Source organism: Rhopalosiphum padi, chromosome 2, assembly GCF_020882245.1.
Source record: "Rhopalosiphum padi isolate XX-2018 chromosome 2, ASM2088224v1, whole genome shotgun sequence".
In the NCBI taxonomy this organism is placed as follows: Eukaryota; Metazoa; Arthropoda; class Insecta; order Hemiptera; family Aphididae; genus Rhopalosiphum; species Rhopalosiphum padi.
This window is the reverse complement of record NC_083598.1, coordinates 48,148,084-48,160,719: the sequence shown is the minus strand read 5'-3', so window position 1 is coordinate 48,160,719 and position 12,636 is coordinate 48,148,084. Positions and strand designations below refer to the sequence as shown.

Sequence of the window (12,636 nt, the reverse complement as noted above, 5' to 3'; positions counted from 1 at the left end):
CCTGATTACATATAGAGAAAATATTAAACCACGATCACTGTTTTTCTAGTGTTATTGAGTATAACAAAACGTTTATGGGATTTTTATGGGACGATTTCCATGATTTATATATACTTATGGAACCGCATTTGAAGTACGCGAGCTTATTATAACCACGGTAGTACTGCAGTTATGTGTGTAATTTAGGTATACATGTGTTTGCAATAAAATCAAATATGTTTTAAAATTTATTATTTATCACGAAATGCTATTTTTTTTAACGGGTACCCACATGTTTTTGAAAATGTATATAGATTATTATTTCAGAAACGTTTAAAAGTTAGAATAAGCGAAGTGGTATAACGCAAATATCAATATTTTACAAGTTATCCAATTTCATTTTCTCTATTATAATGTCTATATTAAATATATTATAAAATTATACACAAAGCACTTAATTTTTATTTTAACTTCATAAAAGTTTATACTAATATTCAAACTTGAAAACGAATAAATTACCATTGAAAAAAACCACTTAAAACACTACGATTGCGATTATAAAATATGGTAAACTTTTAGATTTTTTTTTAACATTATAATTCCTGTAGGTAGGTACCCTTTAAATCATCTGTAACGAAATATTTTTTTTTCCCAAATTACAAAAATCAATACATTATACATGTCGTGCGCGCATGTGACGCCTCATGTTTGTCAGTAACAAATGGACGGTTATTCAAAAGTAGTTAATTCATATAAACTAATGCTGTTAGCATACCAAACTAATTTTATTTTTGTCTGTATTCGTCATTCGCACATTGAACTTTGAACTGACAAACGAGTTGATTTGAACTCATAGCCCATTCCCCGGTCTGTATTGTAAAATATTACGTTACGTTCACACGCCGTAAAACGGTATTGATTTTCATATATTGCATGTTTTTTCCCCTTTTTCCGCGCTATCGACTTTTTTTGAACCCGCGACCAGAATACATCGCCGTCGCGGAAGTCTGCCCTGCCGGATAAAATTTTGTGCGTTCGGTAAATCGTATTTCGCTCCGATCGTTAAAAACAATAAAAAAAAATTTGTTTACAGGCTGTTTTTTTTTTTCATTGTGTATAGTTCAACTCGACCTACAGCGCGCTGCTTACTCACGCGTTATACTCGGGTGGAAATTTTTTTTCACATTAAATCCAAACGCGTTTATTCAATGTTCTCTGGAAATAAACGTTCTACCAATATACACATAAATATGTGGCGTCGTGTCGAATCATTTACTTTTTAGTTTTTATATTATATTCTCTCAAAATCTTACCGAGTACAACGGTCGAATTTCCGAGTTCATCAAACTATATATTATAATAACTCTTAATAATTATAACACATATCGCTTGCAGTGCAACACGACGATTGAATGACAATAAATTTTTATTACATCCACGTCATCACATACATTCATCATCCTTGGTAATCGTTATAAGTCATTACAAGTCATCTTGGTCGATGAGTGTATCCGATTTTTTTCTACATTTCGGACGATATACCTAACTATAAATAGGATTTACTGCGACTAATTTTAGTTTTTTGCAAACACAATTTTATTCGAATAAAAAGTATAGCTCTATTGCTGCTGTGCATCAAAGATTATACTTTTTTAGACCGAAAATTCTAAAACCGTTATTGCGACGAGGCCTGCAGCATGCAGTCACCGCGTTTTCTGTTTTGCGGGTTGTATGCAGGGAGGCGTACCTATATTTGCATAATGATTTATGATGTAATATGTTTATGTAGAATTATTTGTAAGACGCATAATATTATGTGTACAAAACGCCAACAGCGACGGCGGCGGTGCGATACACGGCGGCTCTCGAATCCGGACGTGTATCCGCGCTTATTTCCTGTCATGGCACGCCGTCGCCGCAAGCAACAGGTAAACGCGCTCAGTGCCTGACTAAACTCTTATTTTCAGTGAAGCGGTTATATTAATTTGTACAAACCCACCCACTGAGATGATTGTCAGGGATGAGACAATTTAATTAAAATTAAAATGAACAATGATGGTAAATAAAAATTGAAAATATTACAAGAATGTATGTTTTACCATCCACCACCATTATAAATAAATAACACAACTACTTCAAAATTTATCCCATGATCCCACCACTGAGTGCTTATATTAATAAATAAATAAAATTATCGTATACTCATGTACTCATGTAGCACTATGTAAATCAACCAGGCTTTGTCACGGATATTTGGTTAGGATTCGTACTGTTCGTGGATAGTGTGCCTGCTGTAAGTCAGGTATATTTTAATATAGACTTTAACGTTGATAACTTAAATCCAGTGCTGAATTTTGATAATAATTATTAATGTATTTTTTTTCAATTGTGTATTTATAATTGCGTATAGCAGACATGGATGTTGCATAATAACCGCGTATAATAATTACTACATTTTTTCGAGTTTTATACACGTTTAAGCGTTTAATATACAAGAGCTCGTGTTTCTGTCGACATGCGAGTAAAACGCGAAATTTTACAATACGGTGTAAGTTTATTTTTATGTTGAACTGTGGGTGAACGAACCATTTTATATTATATTATTATAGTATGATATACAATATTTAGCTGCTGAATCTGCTGGTTTAAATCCAGTTAATAATGTATACTTTAATATATACCTCTATGCGTTTATACCTAATAATACTAAATACATATGTATCAAAAAAATACAATAATAATTATTCATCATATCGACATTGAACATTTAAATAAAATTACGATCTATTATTATGCAATCACAATGTTATTGTCTCCTCGTATATATACGCTGCTGCAGTGTTGATTTATTCCGATTAAATAAACATAATTTACTGATGAATGATGATTTTTTTTATCTCGCAACTATCGTTGCCGCTGTTCTTATATCATATTGTCATACGGCTGCGGACTACAATTTATTAGTTAAATATATATATTAATATGTTATGTGCGCTTTCGAAGAATTTTTTTCTTGTCATATTTACAATTGAAGTAGACCACCGCAATAATGCACCGTCACCGACCATTGTCCGCTATAGTAGTCTTTGATCGCATTCGTTTCGCGAATTTCAATTACGGACACAAGCTCACTAAACCTATAACATAATAAGCATATAACTACATACAATTCTCGCCTTCACCGAATGACCGCATATTTCCTATTTAAACGGTTTATGGTTTTTGTCGGTTCGTTGGACCCACCGGATTCGAAATCGAATGCATATTATTATACACGAGACAAATGCTCGTTGGTAAACGTGCTCAATCCAGTTTTTGAAAATCTTTGACGGGAATATGTACTAGAAAACACACTAAACATGTTTTTTTTTTCGAAAAACTCGAAGAAAAAATGTATCCTGTTCCAACCTACAGCGCGCATTGTATAATGTATAGAATGATAATAATAAGTCGTCTGCACTCTATATCGTATACAATATTATATTATGTTAACTGCGCAGCTACCAGAATAATTGTTCGTTGTTCGTTGACCACCGCAATTAAGGAATAGAATAATAATAATAAAAAAAATACACACACACACACAAACAATTATAGCCTGTTATTTATTGATTCGTCTTAATTAACTCCGCTATTCGAAGAACGGACGATGATTTTTTTCCAATATTTTATTAATATAAACACAACAATTATAAGTCTTAACTATTTTAAATTACGGACGTGCGCGAGAAGACTTTTCTCCTAATTGACACGTTTATAATATGCGGTACCTACGTCATAAGTGTCGTTTGTTTTGTTTTTTCTCTCAGACGATATATCGCCGAAACTGTTTAAATAAAATTAAAACCAACCATATAACCTAACCGTTACCAATATAATATAATCATTAAAATTCGACCGTATTTAAATATTTATACCACCCACGTGTGACGAACCACCGCGGTGGTATTATTTTGTATATATTTGTTTAAACATATCTCAACATCAGTGATATTATAAATAATAAATATAGACTAACTATACAATAATTGAACGCCAGAAACTAAACTTAAACTGTCATCCTAGCATTATTTAATATTTTAATAATATTATTGTAATAAATACAATACAACACGCCACTTTCGGGTGCATTTTTAGTTGTTTCATTACAACACGTATCGTTTAATCGTTATATTATGTACCAAGCTGTAGTAGCTTATTATCATATTTATGATATTATACATAACGAGTATGATATGAAACATAATATATTATATAAGTACTGTACATTTAAGATATGATTGACTGTGATGGATACAGCATATTATGCATATACTTATAATTTATATAAACGATGTCGTGTGAATTATTATAGATTATTGGAGATAAAACGTGTTCGTCCGTAAGGCGTAATAATAATGACCGATATTGGAAATACAAATTACTGTTTTATATTGCACTTTCGTTTTTTTTTCGACACACTAGTTTTTCTCATACTAAATATTCAAATAAATTACCGTTTTGTATACCGGCGGAAGTTGAACAATCGACTTTTATCATGTGTCGATTACTATGTAACAGTACGGATACAAGATAATGATGTATGGTAATAATAATCGATTTTGTTAAACTATATTCTTGTATGTTTTCACTTTAAGAAAAGAAAAAAAACAATTTGTAAATTACCGTTGTTAAAACCAACAGTCCAGCTGTTACATAAATAATAAAAAATATAAGAGGTAAAAAGTTGATCAATAAATATAATATATAAATATATTTGAAGTGTAATTATGTAACATTTTGGTGATAGAATTTTATAAATTTACTATAATATATTTTTATAAATGTCTATATTTGTTGATAACCGCACATAATCAATTAACATTTTACTAAACGTCGATCTATGTGTGATCGAAATCATAAAGTTAATTTGTAAAAGTTATATTTTTGATTTTTGAGTAACTTTTACTATACAATTTTAAGTTTTGTGTAGTGTACCTTTATATATAGCGATGGTATGAATGTGTGATCGTTGACCATTGTGGTTTACGCAGAATCGTATCTGCAGAACAAAATTCAATTGTTATAATCTTTATTAAAAATTAGAAAAATCTCAAAAAATTCGGTGTTAAGTTTTATTGAAATCAATATACCACTTACTAATTCCTCTCGCCGCAAGTTGCGAGCTATAAATTACGCTCGCGGCTTGCAAGGTATGGTCGGAAGTATAATCCTCAAAAGGAGATTACTAGCGTTTTGCGTGCGAGTTAGGTTAGGCGCGCTGTTGTACTATGATGCACATTTCGACTGGGTATAAAAATTCAAACGTTTATACGATTTTGTACCAGAAAAATAGTTTGTCTGTCTTTTTGGACGAATTAATATAATATAATTATATCGACCTTGTGCTGCATCATCGTAGCCGATCGATGGCTTGTCATGCATTCGTGAAATTTATTCAGGTATGCCGTAACCCATAATATACCTAGCTAGTATACATAGACACCACTGTATACCATATCGTTGGTGCAGAAATTCGTTTAATATTAGGTATAAATACTATACGAAGTGCGTACCGAAAATGAATATATTCACCTACGCGCGTCCATACATATAATAATATAATATACGTCAACGATGAGTTCGTATTATATTGATATCAAACATGATTACCTATAGTATGTATGATGTATACGTGGTGTTTGTATGTAATATTATGTTGGATTTTGCGAGGACTTTCACCACGAGAGCAAATTACGAGAAGAATATAATAGTCCTCTGCGCGGGCCGCGGGTCTCCCAAACGGAAGACAAAACCCATCACAATGATATATCCGTCGGCGCACGTAGCGCGTGAGACAGTCAGACAAAGTCAACGCGTGTTATTGAAGATAAACGTATGTAATACTATAATGTATGAACTGTATTGTATATACTCGTATATAAGCAGTGTATACATATTAATATTGCGTGATGATCAATGACGGGCGCGTGAAATAATGAGCCGCGATAGCTGATATACAAGGAACTCATTATGTAATAATACGATCCAATGAAATCGTTAAAAAGCTGGTCTCCCTTCGTCGCCGAACCCGGCAAGCAAACAAAGTTAATAATAATAATTTGAAATAATAAATACAATTCTTAGTTTTCAGCGAGGTTTTTGTTTAAATAAATTATTAATTATTGAATACCATCGTCGGATATCGTGTATACCTAGTGGTAAACAGTACCTAACCTAAAAATATTTAGCCCCTTATCTCAAAAAAATAAATAAATCTTATGATTTAAATAAAATATAAAACTAGTTGCGCCATAAAGTATATAATAATTGGTTCTCAAACTTTTGAGGCTCTATGAGTAGGCCTCTTGTACTATAATTTAAGGGGGCGAGGGCACTATATTAATTAGCAAAATGTTCGTATTACGTATACGAAAAGCAAACTATTAAAAATGTTCACGCTTCTTCTGAAATGTCGTCATGCCTCCCCCTAGAGCGAGCAACCGCCAGATTGAGAACCTTTGATATAGTATATTATAATATTATGCAACATCAAGTCAAAAATATAATAATATCACCTTTGTCTTGGTTATTGGCGCGCGTAAATATCATTTTATTGTATTTTAATAATATATGTCGTGTACAAGGACGTGAAGCGCGATCAATAGGTTTACGAAATAAGAATTGAAAAAAATCCCTCACCGGACACAATACGTATACCTGTACACAATAAATATCATTATCTTTAGGTCAGTATACTTTATGCGACATATACTCGTACATAGAGCAAAACTATTACTCTATGGTGTCATATTTTATAGCCCCGAGGCGGCGTACGTAGAAATTTCCGCACCTACTGTCCGACAGACCGAAAGAATATTATGAAACCGGCCGGTGGTCTACCGCAGCCCGCGAATTTAGTTTCACCCGTCTCGTCTCTTCGTTAGTGTTCGTCGTTGGCCGTCGTGTCTCCATTGTCTCGTAAAAATGTAAAATTATTGTCTCATTATTGTCGTGATATAACATCGTATTATATTATTGTTTTTGTCATAAAATTTATTATACGTTTACGGTCGGTTACGATTATTGTACACGACTTACGATGAATGGAAAAAATTCATAGGATCACAAAGAAATGACAGGAAAAGAAGTTAAAGAACAAACGTATTCCATAACACAATTTATCAGATTTTCTCGTTGTACTTACAAATATGCAGAAGTCAAGAACGCTATTCGGATAGTATGGAAATGTCGATTTTTGATGTTTTTCTGTTCTCTCCAGTCAGTTGCGAAAATGTCGAAAATATTCAAACACAGAATATAATATTATGTTATGATATTATTGAAGTTTCTAGTTATGCCAATGTACCATTGCACCAATAAAGATTTAAACAATTTTCAAAAACGATTCTGACGGTATATTGAAAATGTCGAATAAAAATCCAGGAAATGGGTAACGTTATTGAAAATCAATAACAGGTAAATTATTTTTTTAAATTCACGAGAAAATAAAAACTTTTTATCTTGTCTTTTACTCTATAACTCAAATTGAAAATATTTCTTACTAGTGTTCTACGTATAACCTAACCTACATTATTATTATAATGTAATTTCAATATTTCAACAGTACACTTAGTTGACGTGATGACGTGGTGGCTGCTATTCGTTGTATGTTTTATCAAATGTAATTTTAGTGAATAATTACGATGCGAATACGGAATAGTTAATATATTTACATTAAGTATGATGTCAAAAACAATAAGTTTCAGTTTAACACTTAAACAGTATATTACATTTTGTAATTTTATAATGTTTATAATTATGTAGTGGGTCTTTATGAATACATTTTTTTTATTTAGAAATCATTAATTTTTAGCTTTTCATTCGTGAAATTTTAAAATCATTAATATCGTATTTTTATTAAAAAAAATCTGACGCTTATATGAGGTGGGCTATATCCCTACGGAATACGGAGAAACTGAAAATTCCCTGATAATAAATCAAGTAATTATTACACTCTAAATATTATGCCATTTTATAGCCTTCTTTTCTTGTCTATAGTACTTACGTCAAACCAAGAAATAATAAGCCCCGACAATAACAATGAAAATTCTGCGCGACGCAATTGAAATGACATAAGGTACCTATTTGTACAACAATATTATATTATTATGTCTAATATCATAATAATATATTATATTAATTCATGACCTACTATATTATACATATAGTATAATATACTATACTATACACATGATATTATTATGTCAAGTGGGCCGGTCGATTGTACCGTTCACAATCATGCGAATAAAATACGTTTCCGTTCACTGGTGTTGAACTGACACGCCACGACCCTCCTGAATCCATTACATATATTTGCATTGTTATGTGTTACCTTCATCACGAGTTTTTGATATTCAAACGAGATACGTAACTAATAAATTGATTTATACTTATTAAAAAATATTTTTCGCCCGAACACTTTAATATTAATTTATATTATACATTCATCGATTGCGACGGTTATTGCTACACAAAATTATTTTGCCCAGTTGCAAAAATCAAATTATCGCAGTAACTCAAAACAACATTAAAAACACGTCGTTTATTAGGAGTTCTATATAGGCAATATATTTAAACTAAATAATACTTTATGTATTTATAAACTAAATATAATAAAAATGTATTCATACCGTTATACCACTCGATTCCCAACGATAATTTAACGATGCGATATCGATTTTAAATTGGATTTAATGTTTTAATATACTTACTTTAGATACCACAAAAGACGAACAATTTGTTTCATTTATTTAACTGGAAAAGTCTAATTTACTGTTGCATAGGTTTTTATAAATGCATTACAATTTACATTTTGAAAGTCAAAATATGTTCTAATATTATAAATCTAAATATGTTAAAAGATGTTAGTACAATATTTAGGAGGCAAGGTGAGATATCTAAACCGGTTTTACAATCTGTTATTTGGTAATTAGGAATAATTAGTTAGAATGAAAATAGATTTTTTACCAGGAAAAACAGTCTATTACGAATCCTCTGTAGTCTATGTCAATATATCTCTCCTCGTGGTCATGTCACGCCACGGTTTATGCGATTTGTGCGTGTGAGCTAGTGACATTAATTTATAATGATTATTAGAACAATCAACAATACGCCGTGGACCGCGAATCTCGTGGAAAAAAATCTCAACTCTGAGCGGATCGAATCATATTATATTATTTTAATATATAGGTCACACCGCGTCAAAAATCTATCGACCTAGACGTAACACGGTTGTGCACATGGTTCTCAATACCTGTAGCGAGCGGTGTATCGATCCATAGATCATCGTCCTTGACAATCGACAATAGCGAACCGCGGTGGCATCTCTTTGCCGGCGTTCGGTTTCGGAAGCACATGACCCCGATTTATCGCATTTGTTGTGTTTACAACGTATAGTATTAAGTATACAATAATATTATAATACTTATATTATTTTATTATGGTATGCGTAGATCGATACACACAATATTATAATATTGCCGTATAATATACCGTTTTGTTATTATTATTATTATTATTATTATTATTAAAATTGTTATTATTTATTAATCGCATGTACACGAAATCGTTTCATGGCCATTGGCCATATAAACATATTTTCCCGAACTATGCGACAAACCCAGTCGATAAAAATGTCTACTTCACAACACGCTGTTTACACATTGCCTTGCACCCGCCCGATAATGTATAGTTATTTATTATGATTTATGATTAATGATTATTATTATTTAGTCGACGTATGAGAGTACTTTAACTTCGTGATCGCTTGTGCGCCGTTTGGTTTTTGATAATTATTATATAGGTATGCATTAAATATAACATAATATGCAGCAGCTGTATATTATATATCAATCGCCGCCGTCGAATTTGTTTTTTATCGTAATGAGGATTGTTATATTTTAGCTAATTTATATAATATTATTACATGTTTGATATCATTATCGTTTTATGAAATCACCTTCGAACCATATTAAAAAGTAGTTTCGTTGTTTTTTGTTACAGAAATAGAAGCAAAAGAAGCGTGTAAATGGCTAAGAGCCGCTGGATTTCCACAGTACGCGCAAATGTATGAAGGTGAATATTATTATTATGTAACAGTCGCGGTGGAAATTCGATTTTCCAAATTTTTCATGACGTTTTTTATTATTTTCACTAGATTTGCAATTTCCCATAGACGTGAACGGCGTGCAAAAGGACCATCCTTTTCTAGACCTAGACTCTTTGCAATCGTTGTTCAGAAGACTGCACGCCTTAAACCGTTGCGCAAACATGAAATTAGATTTTGCGCCAAAACACGCAGTGAGTATACTACCTTTACATTAGTTTTTTTTTTTGGTTTTATTAATCGGTTCGATTTATATTATCATTGTATACGAGTTTTGATCGATTAGAAATGCTCACGTAGTTGTTTTAATTAAAACTAACGCCATAACATTACATATTATGTCGAATGTGGAGATAAAACATGCGAAACGTGTTGTACTATTTATTTATAACAAAATGAAATGCATAAATAATCAAACACACAAGCTGCAGCTGTGTACGATCATATTCTAACACTACTACATATGGTAGAATAATATTGTTATGTTTATTTCAGTAACGATCCAGTCTCTAAAAAAATATAATTAAATTACATATATTTCGTCCTCGGTTAGTGCAAGTGCACAAGCCAATACTAAACCATACTCAGCCAATTCCAAGTAAGACCAACATCAACATCCTACAACTATCCATAAAATCGTTCATATCCTATACATCAGCCTTACCTGCGATATCCTCTTATTGACTATCGAATTGTGGTTCATCACTTAAAGTGGTCCAAAATATGGTATTTCTCACAATCACAGCTTCCCTGAGGTTTATCTCACAAAAACATTATGACAAAATTTCCATCGCCCTCAGACGTAAGAAAAAGCAAAACACTTTTTTACGTAAATCTACGTACTTTCCATTTACAACCACATATTACTTCGCAAATCTAAGAAAATGCTAACAAAAATAACTATAACCTTGAAGAAAATACACCATTCAGACTCATCTCAACTACTGCAGTAATTTATTAAAACCAATAAACTGAAACAGTTCGACATTGGGCTAACACTTATTAAGATCGTTGTCACTGATATACAATCAAAGCAATGAAGCTCAGCCCGTAGTCTTTGTACTCAGATACAATAATATTATCAAACGTATGTCCGTAATAATATATAATACCATTGATTAATGATTAAAATCAACAATAATACATACACTCAAGGCCGTAAATGAGAAAAAATTTTGGGAGAGGGGGTTGGGGGTGTCCAACATTTTTTAAAATATAAACACTGAAAATTATTATAGCCAATAAACTTTATTCACCATTAAAATGTTTCTACTTTTAAAAATGTTAGGGGAGGTCTGTACTGTTAATAAAGAAGTTAAGTCAGTTTGATTTTATTATTATTAAGTTGATGTTAATATTTTTTTTATCGTATTAAACGATAAGAGATTAAATAATAGGTTATCTATATATTTTATAGGGTTTTTGCACGACAAAAGAAGTATCTAGTATAGTGGGTCATCCTGCATAGATATTTAGAATATTTGCAAACACTATTAAAGTTTATTTATTTTTTTTACCTACAATCACGATATTTTAGGGGACATTTCTTATTTCTATCGTAGTATTCGTAATAAAATACTACCGCCCCGTTAAATTTTACAGCTAAGTCCTAGTGTCGATTTATGTGCAACATATTTTGGCACCATCACTATTATGTGTCGATTATAGTTGGTGCAGTGCCAATAAAAATAGTAAAAACCATTTTAATGTTGTATTTTGCGCCAAATTTGGTACAAACGTCACCATGTTTTCACATCAGTATACATTTCTAACTATTTCTTAACCTGAAGGCTGAAATCATTTATGTAATAATCGCTAATCGATATTTAACTAAAAAAAAAAGATACCTAAATGTCCTAAGCAGTACTTTATTATAGTTAATATACCTTATATATATGTGTGTGTATAAATATATATATATAGGTAAACTATATCTTTAATTTACACATATAACTCTATAAAAATACCCAGGCTGGATTAACTATCATGCTTAACTTAAGGCTTACTTAATCCACATGAATCATACTGACGGAAAAATACAGGGTCTTCGATTAAAATAACCAATTAGCTAATATATTATTATAAATATAAAGATATTGAGTATTTATTATTATCTTTTACAAATTTTACCGCGTACATTTGTATTTTTTCCAATAAAAACGTCTCAAAAACATAAACCCGCTAAGTCGAATCTATGTGTAATAGTTCTTTATTTTTTTTTTTATTAATTCATCCTCACCCCTCTTTGATGTATTGTTCACTTCGTTGAAGCTATATTTTATGATTTTAAATAATTTATTATTTTTTATTGACCATCACTATATTCAAATCTCTCGCTTATGTTTTTTTTAAATTATCATTATTCCTCTTCTGAAATTCAACTTATCTAAAATTCTTGCTCTCTACCTATCATAGCCAATATTATTTATTTTACAATAAATCAGTGACCGTCATTTTTTTTTTTTTTTTTTTGCTAAAACACTTTATAATAATATCATAATATAAAATAC

At 31.2% G+C, this 12,636-nt stretch overlaps 1 protein-coding gene across 1 annotated transcript in view; it reads left to right on the top strand.

The window, feature by feature from the left end:
- LOC132919653 (rho GTPase-activating protein 7) overlaps nucleotides 1-12,636 on the top strand; it is a 105,738-nt gene that overhangs the window by 81,693 nt on the left and 11,409 nt on the right. Inside the window, 2 exon segments of the mRNA XM_060981415.1 lie at nucleotides 10,024-10,095; nucleotides 10,178-10,320. Coding sequence (XP_060837398.1) covers nucleotides 10,024-10,095; nucleotides 10,178-10,320 — 215 coding nt within the window.